The sequence below is a fragment of the Musa acuminata genome, chromosome BXJ3-3 (genome assembly GCF_036884655.1).
Source record: "Musa acuminata AAA Group cultivar baxijiao chromosome BXJ3-3, Cavendish_Baxijiao_AAA, whole genome shotgun sequence".
Classification (NCBI taxonomy): Eukaryota; Viridiplantae; Streptophyta; class Magnoliopsida; order Zingiberales; family Musaceae; genus Musa; species Musa acuminata.
In genome coordinates this window covers 22,329,327-22,347,647 of record NC_088351.1, presented here as the reverse complement: position 1 = coordinate 22,347,647, position 18,321 = coordinate 22,329,327, and the positions used below count along the sequence as shown (strand labels likewise).

Genomic DNA, 18,321 nt, shown 5'->3' with positions numbered 1-18,321 from the left:
CCTTCCTCCAGGTTCCTACTCAAAGGCTGTTGAGAAGATTGATCTATTATTTATCAAAAGAGGATGAATACATGACTATTTATAGGGCTTCTAAACCCCAACTCATAATAGGACTCATACTCAAGACTCCTACTTCTAACCAACTCATAATAAGACTCCTACTCTAAGAAGCAACCTCCAAACTAACCCTAACCCTAGCTGACCTCTTTACTTCTTTAATAAGGGTCGGTTAGGTAGGTTTTACATGAATGCCCTTTTAATGAAACTCAATTATGACTCTCTTAGCTATAGTCCTAATAACTTTTCATAGATTCTAAATCCTAAAAAACTTTTAGGTTCACGGGAACTACCTCCTCAAACAAAGGGAAGGTCGGGACTTCCTCCGCCCCTTGGGTTGTCTAAAGACGAAGCATGAACCTCGATCGTTTGATAATTGATAGATTGAGAGAACTTATATAAGAAAAGAGAGACATCCTGACCTAAGGAGATGAAGAACCCAAATAATAGAAGACTAATTTGTTGTTGAACTAACGTTGAGATTATAAGAGACATAAGAACTAACTTTCCCTTCAGGAAACTAGTATAAAGCATAGAAGGTTTCTAAGGAGGCTCAAATGGAAGAATGAACCTCCTCTTAAGATGGACATGGATTTATAGGGAGGAAGCTAATCTCTCTCTTTAATGATTGAGACAAGTGTCCCTTCAAGACCTTTCCCAAGAGACGCCAATAAATTAAGGACTTAAAAATGTCAGATAAAGGATTTGAAAAGCGCTAGATAACAAACTCAAAACATATCAAATGAAGGATTTGAAATGCACCAAATGAAGGAGTTGAGAAGTAAAATGAAATATATCATAGTAGAGGCATAGAGCTAGATGCATCTGAGATATGCCAGTCGAAAAAATCCAACTCACATAAAAAAAATCTACCATGACAAAGGTGAAATGCCAAATGTGCCTAAGACATATGACTCACAAAATCTAACTCGCATGAAAAGAAATTTGTCACGATGGAGGCTTAAGACCAAATGTGCCTGAGACGCATGAGTTAGGAAAACCTGGCTCACACAAAAAAAAATCCACCATAGTGGAGGTAAAAGGTCAAATATACCCGAGATGTGTGAGTCGGAAAAACCTGACCCGCGTAAAAAGAGATGTAATGATAAATGCATATATCAAATGTGCTAGAGATACGTTAGTCAAGAAAACTCAATCCACATGAAAAGATGTCTACTACAATGGTAGCATAATGCAAAATATACCGAAGGCACATGAGTAAAAAAAAAATCAACTTACATAAAGATAAATCTACCATAACAAAGGAGACAACTTAACTCGTAAAGGCAAATTTCGAATGCACATGTGTTGAATGAACTAAACATTACACTTCGAACCCTTCTCAAAAGAGCTTTAAATTGGGGGAAGGGGGGGGGGGAGCGGACAAATGATAAAGGTTATATTGTCATCCAACACGTCACCGTTTCAAAGCACCCAAAGAGGAAAGAAAAGATAACTTTCTTCTCATCATTTATAGTAAGAAAAACAATCATAAGTTTCTTTTCTGATAAAGACAATTATAAATTTTTTTTCATACTCTTTAGAAACCTGGTATAAAAACTAGATAGAAAGAAGATATATATTTTTTTGAATTATTAACGTCCATACTCATATATTAATTTAAACATTGAAGGGCCTAGTCAAGAAACCTGACCTCGATCTTTATGTAGGTAGCACCTCGAAAACTTGATATTCTTATCTCGGAGATATATCAGATAATCTTATAAATCTAGGTTCAAACAATATTGTACTAACTAAGATAATAATATTCCCCCCTAATATATCTTATTTTAATATATTATATATGGGAACCAAAAGATCTGATTATAACTCGGTACAAAGAAGATCAATCTGACCCGATACGATTACTTATAATTTAATGTTACATGTCATTAACTAGATACAATTACTTATGACAATTTTGTTCGAAAATAAAAAAAAAATGTATACATTTATAATAAGACACATTATCCACAAGTTTTCTCCCGTGTCCACACGTTGAAGGCTCCCTAGCCAAATATCTAAGGATAATATCTAATATATATATATATCTCTCTCTCTCTATATCATTATAATTTAAATTTTTTTTAAAATGTCATATATATATATATTTGTTTATTTCAAAAATTCCTTATAAGAGGAATTTCCAGAACGTGGCCATCATAAATCGTTTTAAGACATTTTATAAGGGGCATTCAAGATTTAAACGGTGAATAACGAGTGAGGCGGTCACGCATGTCGTTTGCACTCCCGTTTGACGGATCTAGCGAGCAAGTCTTTTAACACACACACTCTCTCTCACGCTGCGTACGACCGGTCACTGCTTTCTCATTCCCCCAAGACAGACCGAGAGAGAGTTGCGAGGAAGAACGAAGGAGCCACCGACACATCTGTCATCGAGTGCTTTCTTATCTTCCTCTCTCGGCCGGCGCATGATCTCACAGTCTATCCTTTTCTTGCTTAATTTACTCCTTTAAGACGAATTTAGCAAGGATATTTGTATTTTGGGTATGTATGATGGTCACCAGACTCACCATTGTTGAGTTTTGTCGATGGGTTGCTGGAGGAGGAAGCCTCGCCTTTTTGAGGCATCACTTCTTCTCCTCCTCCAAGTCTAGGCTCACGGTGCTCTCTGCCTTCCTTCTTTTCCTCCTCGTGGTGGCTGCCTCTCTCTTTGCCATCTCTCACCTCCTCCCTCTCAGCAGCAGTTCCACCGCCTCACCTTCTTCCACCAATCTGCTCTCTTGGTTTTACTTCTCTCCCTCTTCTTCCAACAATTCGTCTAATTCTACGCCACCGCCACCACCACGAGAAAAGGAGAAGAAGCAGGATGATGTTGTGGTGGATCCTTTGTTGGTGAATCGGAGCGGAGCGGTTTCTGAGAGTACTTATGGCGGTAATGGCGATGGTGGTGCGGATTCTTCTTCAATGCAGGGTCCTCTTTCCGGAAAAGAATCAGATCAGCGGGGCTGGAAGAGCGCCTTCCCTGCGCACGCCGAGAATTTCACCAAGAACAACACCTTGGCGAGCGCCACCGACAGAAGCACTGGTGGGGAAGCATCTGGTGAAGTCACCGGGAAATCCTTTGCTTCCGAGAGCAAACCCCCTAACGGTACAAGTAGTGTGGCGCCCAAAAGCAGTGACAAGGAAACCTCTGGAGAAGTCGTCATTGGCAAATCCTTTGCTTCCGAGAGTAAAACCCCTGACATGACAAGTAGTACGGCGACCAAAAGCAGTGGCAACGAAACCTCTGGAGAAGCCGTCATCGCCAAATCGTTTGCTTCCGAGAGCCAACACCCTGACATGACAAGTAGCTGCGTAGGAGCGGAAAAGCAAATTCTGGTAAGAAATAGCACAATTAAAGATGTTTGTTTTAAGGGTCAGATTTCTGAGAAAAAGAGTGGAGCTATGGGCGAAGATCACCAAATGAAACAACAACATGGAGAAATGAATCAAGGAGGAGTAGCAGTAGGAGGAGGGAAGCTCATCGACCCAGTCGAGGAAGCTGCTCCTGCTGCTGCTGCAGGGAAAAGGAATGATTCCCGGCCGACGGTTGCGGTGAAGGCTACAGGCGGTTCCTCTGAACAGTGTGATATATTCCATGGAAGATGGGTGAGGGCTGAAAAGAACCAACCCTACTATCCTGCAGGCTCTTGTCCTTACCTCGATGACGATTTTAACTGTCATAAGAATGGCAGGCCTGATTCAGATTTCCTCAAATGGAGATGGCAACCTTACGACTGCGACATTCCAAGGCAAGTGAGCCTTTCATTTCATTTCCTTCTGCTTTGGTTAAGTCTTGGTTGCTCCCGATCTACCCTCTAACTACTGTAACCAGTTCTTCTGTCTACTTTTTGGCTTAATCGTGGAATTGCTTACTTGATCACTCACTTGTCTTTCAATAGAAGCTTCTCTTCTCTTGTTTCCATGCCTTTGATCAAGATGACCTTGCTTCCATTTGTTTGCTTACAAGCATCTTTATAAGAAGTGTTATTTGTTCTGCCTAGAGAGGAGGTGCTTGTGCAGAAATTGCAAACTTGAAGTGTCACTCAAAACCAATTAAGGTCACGCACTAATGCATTTCTCAAATGTTTCAAGCAAAATGTTTGGCTGCAAATAGAGATCCAGACAAGCTGACTTATAATTGTCCCTGTTAGGAAATAACAGGGGCATAGGAATTGTTATCTTATTATGGTGATTGTTACGGGATGATGTCGTTTATGTTCGAGTCAGCCCAATGTGGTTCATACCCGTGTGTGTAGGATTGTCCAAGGTGTCTTTGAGGTGGAAACGTTGAGCTCCCAAAGAGGTTGTCCGAGGTGTCACCTGCACGAAGATCGAGGTTGGGAGTGGTTTTCCGATTCGATCTCTTAGACGTTCAAATTAGTAACCCGAAGTAGATGAGTGTAGTACTTACCAAAAAAAAAAAAACTTACCAAAAAAAGATGAGTGTAGTCACCGGTAGTAAAAAGTGACCAATTGACTATGTTAAAAGTGAGCTTTTATACTTGGTAGTGAAGGAATGACATATTCTATGGAATATTCTTCAGGGGGATAACTTTTAATCGCTTTTAACAATCTCAATTTGGTCTCTTTTCCATATAGGCAACAAGGGCGGAGATAGCCCATAACTATTTGCCTTTGGCCCATGTCCACACTAGTAGACCAGTGAGGGGCAACTTTTGTCTCCTTCTTATAGTCTGGACGCCACGCTGTCACGGACTTAGTTGGAATTGCCTAAGTCGTGAGGCACCCTTATGGCCAAGACACGAACTTAGCTTGAGTTGCCTAAGTCGCGAAGCACCCTTATGCTAACTTCTCGAACTTAACTGGGATTGCTTAAGTCTTGACGCGCCCTTGCGATATGCGTCCACAAAGGTCAGCCAATTTGCAACCTCACTCAGGTCTCGATGGACCTGTAAAAGAGAAAGTAGATTAGTTCGAAGAACGAGCGACGAACAAGTCCCGACGTCTTGCGAAGAGGGAAGCTTTACAAGCAATTCAGCGAGCACCTTGCGTGCATGAGAGAAAACAGAGAAAGGAGGAAAACAAGGACTTTAGAAGGTTGAATGAACAACTGCAAGTCCACAAACATCTGCTCACCGGGTGCCTGGCGCGAAGGCAAGTTCCCTTTAAGAAAACGTGCGAACTTATGAAGATTGTTCAACGCTCGACAATATACTGAAGCCCCATCCAGCCTCGTGCCACCCGGAGGGTTCCAGGGTGTTGAGATGGCTGACATTTCGCTCGCTGCAGCGGGCTGCAAAAAGCAGCCCGCAGCACTTGAAAACGGAGCCATTTTGGAGCTTTTTGGTCCGGCGCGGTGAGCGGTCGCACTGTGCACTGCAACCTGTTCGAACATGTATTCTTACAAGCAAAAACACACAAAACCAAGGTAAAACAGGCTGCCATGTCCCTGTTCAAGCATGCAAAAGCGATGAACGGTTCGTTGAACGAAGTTGTGAGTTCGCGACGACCGTTCGTGACATTCTCCCCCACTTAAACTGTCGACGCCCTCGTCGACGCTTGTTGGTAGTTGTTGATGATTGTTTCTTTATGTCGTAGGGCATCTTCGGGATCCCAACTGGCTTCAGTTCGGGGAAGCTTTCGCCACTTCACCAAGTACTCGGTCTGCTCAACTCCATTGGGTAGCTTTATCTTGCGATCCGCCAGAATGGTTTTAACTCGCTTCTCGTAGGAGGCTCTGGTGGGGGGTAGCCGAATTGGAACACTTCGGGAAGCATCTTGCGGATCTGAGTTGTAGGCTTTCAAGTTGCTGGCGTGAAAACATTGTGAATTTTGAGCCACGTCGGCAGCTGCAACCTGTAGGAGACGTTGCCCACCCTATTGATAATTGGGAAGGGCCCTTCATACTTCCGCACCAATCCTTTGTGTACTTTGAACTCTTACGGTCGCCTTCCCAAGTCAGTCTACTTCTTCATCTTTTTGGTCGCCTTCTTCAAGTAAGCCCGCGCAATATCTGCATTTCGATGCCATTCTTTGGCAAAGTGATATGCTGACGGACTACTCATAGTGTCTCTGATAGCCAAGGTGTGAGGAGTCGACGGTTGTTATCTTGTAATGATCTCGAAGGGTCTCTTGTTGGACGCAGAGCTCCGCTGCAAGTTGTAGGAGAATTGGGCTATGTCCAGTAGCTTCACCCAATCTCTTGGTTGGCACTCACGTAGTGCCGAAGGTATTGCTCTAGGAGCGAGTTTATCCTTTCGGTTTTGTCATCTGTTTTGGGGTGGAGGCTTATGGAGAAGTATAACTTAGACCCCAACAATTTGAATAGCTCGGTCCAGAATTGTCCCAGGAACCGAGCGTCTCGATCACTGATAATATTGTGCGGGACTCCCTAATACTTCACCACATTCTTCATTATCAGCTTGGCCGCCTCCTCTGCTGAACAGTGTAGGGGCGCATCAATGAAAGTTGTAAACTTTGAAAATCGATCGACCACTATGAGTATCGATCCTAGTTCCCCTACTATCGGCAAGCTTGATATGAAGTCCAAGGAAATGCTCTCCCACGGTCTTCCTGGTACGGGCAACGGCTCCAAAAGCCCCACCGGCTTCCAATGCTCCATCTTGTCTTGTTGGCAAGTGAGGCACGTTCGAACATATTCCTCCACATCAGTCCCCATCTTCGGCCAGTAGAAGGCCCTCTCAATGAGAGTCAAGGTTCTGTGAATGCCCGGATGTTCAGCCCAAAGGGAATCGTGACACTCACTTAAGAGTTCACGTCTCAAATTGTTCACTCGAGGAACATAAACCCTATTCCCTTTTGTGTAAACGAGTCCCTCTTGGACCCAAAATCGTCGTGCCTTGCCTTATTTGATGAGCTGCATCAGGATTACTGCCTAGGGATCACTATACAGTCCATCCCTGTACCTGGAAAGGATGTTGGAGTGCAATTGACTTACTTGGCCTCTGCCCTCCAACTGTATGGCGTTCACTTGCTCCACCTTTCGGCTCAATGCATCGGCCACGACATTTGCTTTTCCGGGCTTGTACTCTATTGCCATATCAAACTCAGCTAGGAAGTCTTACCATCGTGCTTGCTTTGGGGAGAGTTTCTTCTGAGTTTGGAAATAGCTCAAAGCGATGTTGTCTATCCTCAGCACAAATCACGATCCAAGAAGGTAGTGCCGCCAAACTCGTAGACAGTGGACCACCGCTGTCATCTCCTTCTCGTGCACCGGATACCGCCACTCGGTCTCGTTAAGCTTGTGGCTCTCGTAGGCCACCGGATGACCCTCCTGCATGAGTACTCCCCCAATAGCAAAGTCTGAAGCATCTGTATAGACTTCGAAGGGCTCCCCATAGTCCGATAATTTGAGCATCGGTTCTTCTAACACAACAACCTTAAGATCTAGGAATGCATCTTCACATTTGTCAGACCACCTCAAAGGCTACTCCTTCAGTAACTCTGTCAGTGGAGTTGCGCGCTTCGAATACCCCGCTATGAAGCGTCGATAGTAGTTGACGAAACCAAGGAAGGATCTCAACTCTGGCACCTTTTTTGGAGTTCGCCATTCCGTAACAGCTTACACCTTTGATTGGTCATTCCGAATAAAGCCATCATCGATTCGATGCCCCAAAAACAAGATCTCCGTTTGAGCAAACTAGCACTTCTCCTTCTTCACGAACAAAGTGTTCTCCCCGAGAACCTTGAAAATTGTTCGAAGGTGCTCGATATGCTCCTCGAGCGTTTGGCTGTAGACGACGATATCGTCCAAGTAGATGACCACAGACTTACCCAAATACTATTTGAATAATTGGTTCATAAGAGTGCAGAACGTGGCCGGAGCGTTGGTTAAGTCGAAAGGCATCACCAAGAACTCAAACGCTTCATACCTGGTCACACAAGTAGTCTTTGCTTTGTCGCCTTCGGCAATGCGCACCTGCCAGTATCCTGACCGGAGGTCGAGTTTGGAGAAATACTTGGCCTTGCCCTATTGGTCAAACAAGTCCGCGATGAGTGGGATTGGATACTTGTTCTTTACCGTCACTTTATTGAGGGCTCGATAATCAACGCATAGTCGGAGGCTCCCATCTTGTTTCTTTTGGAAGAGAACTGGAGCTCCGAATGGTGCTTTAGAACTGCGGATGAGACCACCGCTTAGCAGTTCATCTAACTGCTTTCTGAGTTCTGCCAACTCAGGAGGGGGCATGCGGTATGGTGTTCTCGTTGGAGGCTTCACTCTTGGCTCTAGCTCGATATGATGATCCACGCCTCTGCGTGGCGGTAGAGTCTTCGGTAACTCAGGTGGCATAACGTCTGTGAACTCCCTCAGCACGTTAGCCACCACAGTAGGTTCATGAATGGCCTTCTCGTCGAGTGACTCTAGCTTCATAGCAGCCACAAATGTTAATTCGCCTTTTCGTACCCCTTTATTTAGTTGTAATGCCGATATCTGTTGGGGTTCCCTGGTTCCCCTCCGAGAGACAGGAACCACACAGGGGTCGTCACCTCCCATCATACATAGGGAGTTTAGGAACGACATTGGCACCAACTTCGCTACGTGTATGAATTCCATTCCAAGAATCACTTGGAAGTCGTCCAGTGGCACCACCATTATGTTAGTACTCCCGTTCCACGTTCCGATCTTAATGGAAACTCCCTTTGCCAACCCGGAGATTCGCTTGGCCTCCGAGTTCACCGCCTTCATTCGACTTGGGTTCTTCTCCAAGATCAGCCCAAGTCGCTTTGCTTCTCGATCGACAATAAAGTTATGGGTAGCGCCTGTGTCCACCATTGCACGGGTTGTTTGGCCATTGAGCTTAATGTCCACATACATCAGCTCGCTACTCCCTTCTTTCAATGGCTTTGCCTTCATGTGCTCCCCCCCTTGACCCCGCAATGCATTTAATAAACGCATTGCTCCCATTCGGGGACCTTGCGACTCCTCATCATCGTTGCTAGATTCTGAACTACTTGGACTTAGGGCAACGGCTTTGCCCTTGTCTGATTTGGGGGGATGGATGAAAGCTGTTAAAGCATTGAGTGCCTGTTTCTATGGGCACTCCCTCACCATATACGACCCTCTGCACAAGAAGCATCCGCTAGTTTTCGGGGCCTTACCGTTTGAGCTTGACCCTTTGTGGGAACTCTTCTTCCTTTGTTCGCCCCCGGGCTCCTTCTCTCGAGAATATTTTGGAGGGCGATTTCCTGAAGATTATTTCCTTTTTCCTGGGTTCTCAGAGGAAACAAAGTCAGTGAGCCTTTCTGCGGTAGCAATTGCCCGGATCACATCAGTGACGTTCCTTCGATGCAGTTCTTGTTGCGCCCATGACTTCAAACTATCGAGGAAGCTGAATAGCATATCCTTCTTGGACATGTCCTGTATGTCCAGCATTAGCGCAGAAAATTACTTCGCGTAGTCACGGATGGAAGTATTTTGGCGGAGTTGTCTCAACTTTCTCCTTGCGACGAACTCTGTGTTCTCAGGTAGAAACTGAGTTCTCAACTCTCACTTTAAGTCCTCCCATGTGTCCACCCGACACCGACCTTGTTGGATCTCCTCCCAACGGGTTCGCCACCAAAGTTTTGCATCCCTATTCAAATATATGGTTGCTATTGAAACTTCGGTTTCTTCAAAATCAGGCCTCGTAGCTCGAAAGGAAATTCTCGAGCTCTTTAGTATCTCGGGCACCTCCATAACAATGCGGCTTGGGTGCCCTTAAGTTTTGTGGCGGTGCAACGCGGGTGTTGCTTCCTCCCACATTCAGTGCCCTTGTGAGCATGGTCACTCTGGAAGTGAGTTCTGCCATGACTTCCTGCAGATGTTGCACGGAGTCTTTGATGTCGTCCGACAGTCGATCGACTAGGGCCTCGATTTTGTCGATTTTGGATTCAGCTTCTTCTTGCGAGCTCTCTACCCCAAGAAGCCTTCGTTGGCCTTGGTAGAGTTCCTCCAAGCTCGCTTTAAGAACATCCAAGCGGGTTTTCGCCGCTATGAGTCTCTCCTTTTGGCTCTTCTTCCCGGTTGGCACTCCAGATTGCGCCTCCTTCGCTCGCGGAGAGTAGCCGATTTCTCGGTCATCATGTTCGTTGCCACGATCCTCCAAAGTGGCTCCAACGACATGAGAGCGAGTTTGCACTTGTAGCCCACCTGCGGCTGCTTGGGGCAAAGGTCCGGCTTGCCCCGCCTTGCTTGATTCGCCACGATGCTTTGCCATGGCGAAATTGCGAAGTTCCTTCGTTACTTGCTCGAATTGCTTGCCCGCTCTGATACCACAATGCCATGAATTTAGCTGGAATTGCCTAAGTCACGAGGCACCCTTGCGGTCAAGACGCAAACTTAGCTTGAGTTGCCTAAGTCACGAAGCACCTTGCGCCAACTTCTCGGACTTATCTGGGATTGCCTAAGTCTTGACGCGCCCTTGCGATATGCGTCCGCAAAGGTCAGCCAATTTGCAACCTCACTCAGGTCTCGAAGGACCTGTAAAAGAGAAAGTTGATTAGTTCGAAGAACGAGCAACGAACAAGTCCCGACGTCTCACGAAGAGGGAAGCTTTACAAGCAATTCAGCGAGCACCTTGCGTGCATGAGAGAAAACAGAGAAAGGAGGAAAACAAGGACTTTAGAAGGTTGAACGAACAACTGCAAGTCCACAAACAGCTGCTCACCGGGTGCCGAGCGCGAAGGCAAGTTCCTGTCAAGAAAACGTGCGAACTTGTGAAGATTATTCAACGCCCGACAATATACCGAAGCCCCATCCAGCCCCGTGCCACCCGGAGGGTTCCAAGGTGCTGAGATGGCTGACATTTCGCACGCTGCAGCGGGCTGCAGAAAACAGCCCGTGGCACGTAAAAACGGAGCCATTTTGGGGCTTTTTGGCCCGGCGCGGTGAGCGGTTGCACTGTGCACTACAACCTGTTCGAACATGTATGTTTATGTTAGAACCCTTGCAGATTCTAAACTTGGGGTTGATCTCTTTAGGGGATCGGCCTCCTTGGAACTCTATAGGGGTTCCTCCCTCCAAGTTGCTGCTCAAAGGCTGCAGAAAAGATTCATCTATTGCTTGAGAAAAGAGGAGGAATACATGGCTATTTATAGGGCTTCTAAACCCTAACTCCTAATAGGACTCTTACTTAAGACTCTTACTTCTAACCAACTCCTAATAGGACTCCTACTCAAGACTCCTATTCCCTTACAACTCCTAATTCTTCTCTAAGAAAAAACCTCCTACATGAATGTCCCTCTCAATTAGGACTCTCCTAACTAGAGTCCTAACAGAATGTCCCTCTCAATTAGGACTCTCCTAGATAGAGTCCTAACAGAATGTCCCTCTTAATTAGGACTCTCCTAGCTAAAGTCCTAACAGTTTTACATGAATGTCCCTCTCAATTAGGACTCTCCTAGCTAGAGTCCTAACATTTTACAAGCAAAAACATACAAAACCAAGGCAAAACAGGCTACCATGTCTCTGTTCAAGCATGCAAAAGCGACGAACGGTTTGTTGAACGAAGTTGTTGCGAGTTCGCGACGACCGTTCGTGACAATGCGGAGGACACATGTAGGATGGTGGTTGGTCGATAATATCCTCCCTATCATTTGTCCCCCCACGAGGGCGTGCTTCGGGGGTTCTTTAGTGAGGGTCTTGAAGCATGACATCCGACCCATATGACACGTCGATCTTATGCCCCTTTGATCACTTATTTGAGGGGGAGTAAGGATGCCCGACCAACGTACCTTGGGCACACCCAAAAAAGGGGTTGGTAGCTCGTTCGAGGAGGTGGCTTGAGGCTGTCCCTCGGATGAGAGACTCGGGTCGTTGAATAGGTGCTAGTATCATTTTGGAGTCTACATCGAGGTGGATGCACCAATATGTGGAAAGGGTGGCTTTGCCCCCCTTGGGTGAAAGCAAGGTTTGACCTACCGATCCGAGCCAGTGTGCCGGCTGGTTGATGGCATGGCACGTGCCACTCCATACCGGTGTATTGACACACAAAACATTGGTGTGTACTAATGTTTCGATGAGGAAGAAAAAGAGGTTGAAGAAGAAGGTCCGGTGGAGGAACAGAGGAGGAAGAAGGAGAAAGGAAGAATGAAGAAGAAAACGAAAGAAAAGGAGGAGAAGAAGAGTAACAAAACTTGGGAAGCAGCACTAAGGGAAGCAATAGCATCACAACGGTGAAGAGGCGATGCCATTGCAACATTGCAATGACGAAGTGACGAAGAGGCGGCGCCACTGCATCCGGTGAAGAGGCAGCACCCTTGCAGCATCGCAATGATGAATCAGCGAAGAGATAGTGCCGCTACAGCATTGCAGTGGCGAAGAGGCAGTGCCACGACTTCGTACGCGAGAAGAGCCTAATATATGTATTTTTTAATGCTGAAATGGACGAGGCCCACCACTTTTTGATTTTTTATTATTTTAATACAGACCACCCGAAACAAGGTGGTCCGTGTATCGGTCCATGCTCGAACTGATAGGTACTACCAAAACCATATCGTTTCAGGCGGTACAACAATCCCTGGGTGAAAGTACTATGGTTCAGGGGTAGAACCTTTTCGCTCGAGTGTTCATTGAGAGGATCAGCGGTCGGGCGTTCTTGCGACATTAGGCTCTTCTTCTAATGCCAAATATGTTATCAGACGATGTTGTTGACATCCGAGTTAGCCCGACGTGGTTCAAACCTGTGTGCACAGAATTGTCCGAGGTGCCTCCGAGGTGAAAACGTTGAGCTCCTAAGGAGATTGTTTGAGGTGCCACCTGCACAAAGAGCGAGGTGCCCAAATTAGTAACCCGAGGTAGATGAGTGCAGTTGCCAATGGTAAAAAGTGACCCATTGACTAAGTTAAAAGTGAGCTTTTATACTTAGTAGTGAAGGGATAACATTTTCTGTGGAATATTTTTTGGGGGATAATTTTTGACCGTCTTTAACAACCTTAATTTGATATCTTTTCCACGTAGACAACAAGGTTAGAGATAGCCCATAACTATCTGCCTTTGACCCATTCCCACGTGGGCAGACGATGAGAGGCAGTTTTTGTCTCCTTCTTCCAACCTAGACGCCATGCAGAGGATACGTGTCGAATGATGGTTAATCAATAATATCCTCCCTATCAGTGATTATGAGAATTTTATGCTAAATTTTATCCTCATGCAGATGCACTATTACATGGTATAGTGATCATAAATTGAATTAAATCAACTTTAGAAAATTTTTTGATCTGTGGAACATATTTCCTACCCAACCAGCCCTTATCCTACTGGTTCATCCCTTCATTTAGAAAAGAGTCTGAGTTCCAATCCTTGGTGCTTCTCTAGGTAATAGATGGGTGTTGACCCCTCTGTTATTAAAGAAAAGGTGTAATAATACTAATATATTCTTTGGCACTGTTGACAATGTTCCTTGGTTTCATACATTTGCCTTGCAAAATTTAAATAATTAACAAATACTTAGTTATTTTCTATTCCTTTTCCTGGTTTATCTTTTTTATCTCCTTGGCACATTTGACACTCTGGCAGCCAATCCTTCATTGTGTCCAGATACATGCACGCAACATGTGAAAATATTTAGCATCACATGAGAATCTCAATCTAGGGAAAATTGTGAGAGTTAGCAACTGATTTCTCTATGCTCGCTTTCAGTTTATTATACTTGCAACCCCCCAAAAAATTATAAAATGTAGTCATCACTTCTTTAGATCTTCTAACAGATTGAATGCAAGTGATTTTCTAGGAAGATTGAGAGGCAAAAGGTTAGTTTTTGTTGGTGATTCACTCAATCGAAATATGTGGGAGTCTCTAGTTTGCATTCTTCGACACAGTATTAGTAACAAAAAAAGAGTATATGAAGTTTCTGGGAGAAGCCAATTTAAAGTCAAAGGCAGAAGAAACCATTTCAAATACAAAGGTTACTATTCCTTCAGATTTGAGGTAATTGAACTTTCTATTTGTTGCTAAGTCTTCTTGGTTTCCAAATATTTTTAGTTCCATCTTATTGCTTTGAACCTCATTATAGGATTATCAGTGCTCTGTTGATTTTGTACGATCACCATTTCTAGTAAGAGAGATGCAGTATAAGAATGTACATGGGTCCGAGGATGAGAGGCTAAGATTGGATATTTTGGATGAAACAACTTTAGCGTACCGTGAAGCAGATGTTATAGTTTTCAACACAGGTCACTGGTGGACTCATGAGCAAACGTCTAGAGGGTGAGTACTCAGAAAATGTGGCCTACGGTTCGTTTTCTTGCATATGTTGTAGTAAAACCAATATTTTTGTTACTAATGTTATGGTGACTGCAATAATTGTCATTGATTAAAAAGAAACTTGCATAAAAATCCCATGATTTCTCATATTTATGTTCCCTCTCCTTGTTGATATTTTTAAGCAATAAAAAACGAACATTATCACTTTCATATGAAGGAACAATGGGTTACTGATTTGATGGTCATGCATTTTGTATTGTTCCTCATGCTTCTATTTTCATTTTTTTCCTCCACTAGTTCCATGATGGAAGTCCACTGCCACCTCCAATTTGACTCTTCTACCTTGTCCTACAGTCACTTCTGCCATTTCTGACAGAGTTGCTACACCTCATCCAAGACCTAGATCCACCTCCACCACTGCCTTTAATTACTCCATAATAGTAGGTAATGCTTTATTGACTCTCTTTATCTGCCTCTGACGCTAACGCCATCTTGCCTTCTCCATGCCACTATTTTGAACCACCTCATCCTCCATAACCATTCACTACAAAGAATTTGCAGGATGAAAAGAGGAGAGAGGAAGAGAATGAGGGTATCGTACTATTTGGAACATTTATCATAATGCAACATATATGATTAGTGGAGCTTTGGACAAATATTTTGCCACATTAGTATGAAACAGTTATAAACAAGAGTGATCTTATCTTGATTAAAGGAAAAACATCTTGCAATACTGATGGAGGAGGGGATATTTTATAATTATGAGAAATCATTGCTGGTCTATATGCATTTTCCTTTATGTTTAAGATATCACATAATTAAAAATTGATTACCATATCATTTTTAGTTGTGAACAATAATTCTTATATATGTTTTTGACTCTAATTTATGTAACTGACAGAAGAAACTATTATCAAGAAGGAAATCATGTATATCCAGTTCTGAAAGTCATGGAAGCCTACAAGAAGGCTCTTACCACTTGGTCTAGATGGATTGACATGAACATTGATTCCAGTAAAACTCAAGTTGTTTTCAGAGGATATTCTCTCACCCATTTCAGGTAGTGCTAAAATTTGAACTATGTGCAATGTTTCTCTTTATGATTGGTGGCAAATTCTGAATTGGAAAAGCTAGAAATCTGCCTCTAGTCTACAAATATAACATTGCCAATTCTGAACATTAATAATTTTTTGTTGCATGACTTCTTACTAGTGAATAAGAGAAGAATGCAGAACTTGAATCATGTTTTTCTGAACTGTTATTAGGGACAATAATATTGCATTAGAAACAACTATAGAACAAAATAGAAGAGAAAAGGGCAGTAGAGCTTATGGTTTAAAGACTTTCTGTTATGGAGTTCTCTTTTTATTGTTTGACTCTTCTGAAATGTTTTATGCTAAACTAGGTCAAGGTAAACTAAACACTACATATTAGGCAGGCCTTGTAGAAATTGATAAAAATTCAAAAAGTGGCAGGGGAATGGGAGATGGAGTGAGGACACAGGAAAAAGTCAGTAGAGCTTTTCAAATAAGCTCATTTAATTTACATGTCCATAATCAACTTCAAGAGTTTCTCCCTTATCAAAATATGGAAGATGGAAGTCCTTCAAAAACTATAGTCATGCTATAATCTTGTAAATGTAGTTTGACATGTCCAAATCAAACGGAAGAGAACTTACCCTGAACAGAATTATCAGGATGCAATCAAGTTGAGAAGATTTCCCCGCCTCGTGCTTTGAAGGATTTTTTATGCCTGATTTGGAAATGGCATACAACTCTTAGGTACTAGATGCTGTGCACAAAGTAGCCTGAATTATTTTATGATAGGCATATCACTTTCCTATTCATTAATGCTTGATGAATAGATCTTAACACATTCAAATTAATAAAAATATTTTTGATGTCTCCACATTTTTCTCCACTTGGACTTTGCATCGAACATGACATTTTGAATACATTCCTGAACCTACACTTAAAAACACATCTGCTTTCTTTTTTGCTAGTTGAACTGCAGAACCTGCAAGTTATCATAATATTTCTGCCCTCTTTAACCTTCTTGATCCCAGTATCTGGTCCTCCATTCTTGTATATTCTCAGTTGTAGGATCATCTCATCTATATGTGCTTACATATGCATCGCATTGGGTGCTTAGAGCCTTTTTGAAGCTCCGACTTGTTACATCACATAGAAGTCAAAATAATGTTGTGAATATTACCTTCTCATTTATCTAACAGTTCTACAAAATTCTATTAAAAGATGCTTAAATTAGAAGAGGGAAAAGAAATCAACTTTGCTTCAGAAGAGAAAGAAGAAGAAGAAAAAAATTCATTTTTACGTGCTCGATTACAAGATTATTATTACTTTGAATAGAATAAGTTTGCAAAAGTTTTATTTTTCCTAAAAAACGGGGATATTAGTCTTATTCTACTTCCTTTATCTATAATTGACAAGCTTTCTCCTTCATGATGCTTTAATAAAAGATAAACTTGGTGAATCATGTATTGGTAAAAGTTAACAAAATGTGGTGATTATTAGTTGATAACCTTCAACAATGTGGTTGAGAGATGACTTTGTTACTTGAAAGAACTAGGTTGCTGAATGGATATCTTCCGGAGTCATACCGAGGATTGCAATATACTCGTTCATATATCTATGTATGCTGCTGAATGATGGTTGCTTTTACTAAATGATACACATTTTACAAGTCCCTCAGTAGTCATTTTTATTGTAATATGGTCAATTTTTTTTAGTAAATCAATTTGGAACATCAAGTAAATGCCCAGATCGGCAATCTCTCTGTTAATTGATCAATAACTTTACAAATGAATGCTATTAGGTGCACCAGAGGACCAACTCGGTGGTCCTGTAGTGACTGATTAATGATACAACAAAAAGATCACAAACTATTGAGTCAAGCCTGTAAATCAATTGGATACCCGCTTTGTGTTACTCAGATCTGTAAATGAGACAGGATATCATTATCTTAATTAACAGGAACTTAAATTTTAAAGATTATCGGCCAACTCTTGGTAAATGATCTGCATGTATATATATTAGACAGACACTTCTCGGATATGTTACATATTAAGAGAATGCATGTTCTTCTCATAATATCGATGGGCTGCCTGCTCGACAAATGCGCCGTCTTTGAGTACATTTTTTGTAGAGTGTATGTTCTTCTCACAAGATAAACAGCTTGCCTGGTTGACAAAGGCCCTGTATTTGAGTGGGCCCATATGGATATACAAAGACATGAACATTAGATTTGCATGTAAAGTCTATTTTGTGTGTACATATTGATCATTTTCATACATAAGCAGATTATTTTGGGCATATGTTTTTTATCATGTTGATCTTTCTCTTTTGGGTGTACATACTGGAACCTTTTGATTCTTTGCAGGGGAGGTCAATGGAATTCCGGAGGGCAGTGTCATAAAGAAACTGAGCCAATCTTTAACCAATCTTATCTCTCCAAGTACCCATCGAAGATGAGAGTTGTGGAGCAAATTCTAAAACAGACGAGGACTCCAGTTATATATCTTAACATCAGTAGGCTGACAGATTATAGGAAGGATGGGCACCCATCTATATACAGAAAGAAATATATGTCAGTGGAAGAGCAAATTGCTGCCGAGAAGTCTCAGGACTGCAGCCACTGGTGTTTGCCTGGAATACCTGATTCATGGAACGAGCTTCTCTATGCTTCTCTGCTTATAGTTGGCAAAGGATCCTGGAGAAGATAACTGAGCAAATCCACTTCTTCTTCTTCTTCTTCTTCTTCTAGAGTAAGATTGATTTATATATATATATATATAATATTACGAGAACTGCTCGCGAATAGTAATAATGTAGATGACATGGAGAATCATGAAGGAGCTTTTCTTTGTCATAATTGATTCATTTTCCTGGCGAGTTTCACTGGGAGGTAGAACCACAGGTTTTGTCTATTTGGCAGCATGAAGTAAGAGACGATGACCATGAATCGTGGATACCTGTCTCTCTCTATCCACTTTATTAGCTAGGTTAATAAGTACATTCAAAATAGTTTAGATAAGATTTTGAACGCTTAATGTTTGATAAGTAGGTGCGATATAT

At 42.7% G+C, this 18,321-nt stretch overlaps 1 protein-coding gene across 1 annotated transcript; it reads left to right on the top strand.

Annotated features, from left to right (window-relative positions):
• The first annotated feature begins 2,297 nt into the window (after positions 1-2,297).
• LOC103978195 (protein trichome birefringence-like 2) lies at positions 2,298-18,118 on the top strand. The gene is made up of 5 exons (XM_009393908.3): positions 2,298-3,812; positions 13,732-13,951; positions 14,037-14,230; positions 15,129-15,287; positions 17,627-18,118. Exons 1-5 carry the CDS (start codon positions 2,572-2,574, stop codon positions 17,967-17,969), a joined length of 2,157 nt encoding a protein of 718 aa, XP_009392183.2. The 5' UTR covers positions 2,298-2,571; the 3' UTR covers positions 17,970-18,118.
• Positions 18,119-18,321: the final 203 nt, after the last annotated feature.

What these genes read in the sequence shown, in the direction of transcription:
- LOC103978195 (XM_009393908.3), top strand. Translation starts at nt 2,572, where the DNA reads ATGATGGTCACCAGACTCACCATTGTTGAGTTTTGTCGATGGGTTGCT. An exon ending in ACTATTCCTTCAGATTTGAG is followed by an intron (nt 13,952 to 14,036) that starts GTAATTGAACTT and finishes ACCTCATTATAG; the next exon opens with GATTATCAGTGCTCTGTTGA. An exon ending in TATTCTCTCACCCATTTCAG is followed by an intron (nt 15,288 to 17,626) that starts GTAGTGCTAAAA and finishes GATTCTTTGCAG; the next exon opens with GGGAGGTCAATGGAATTCCG.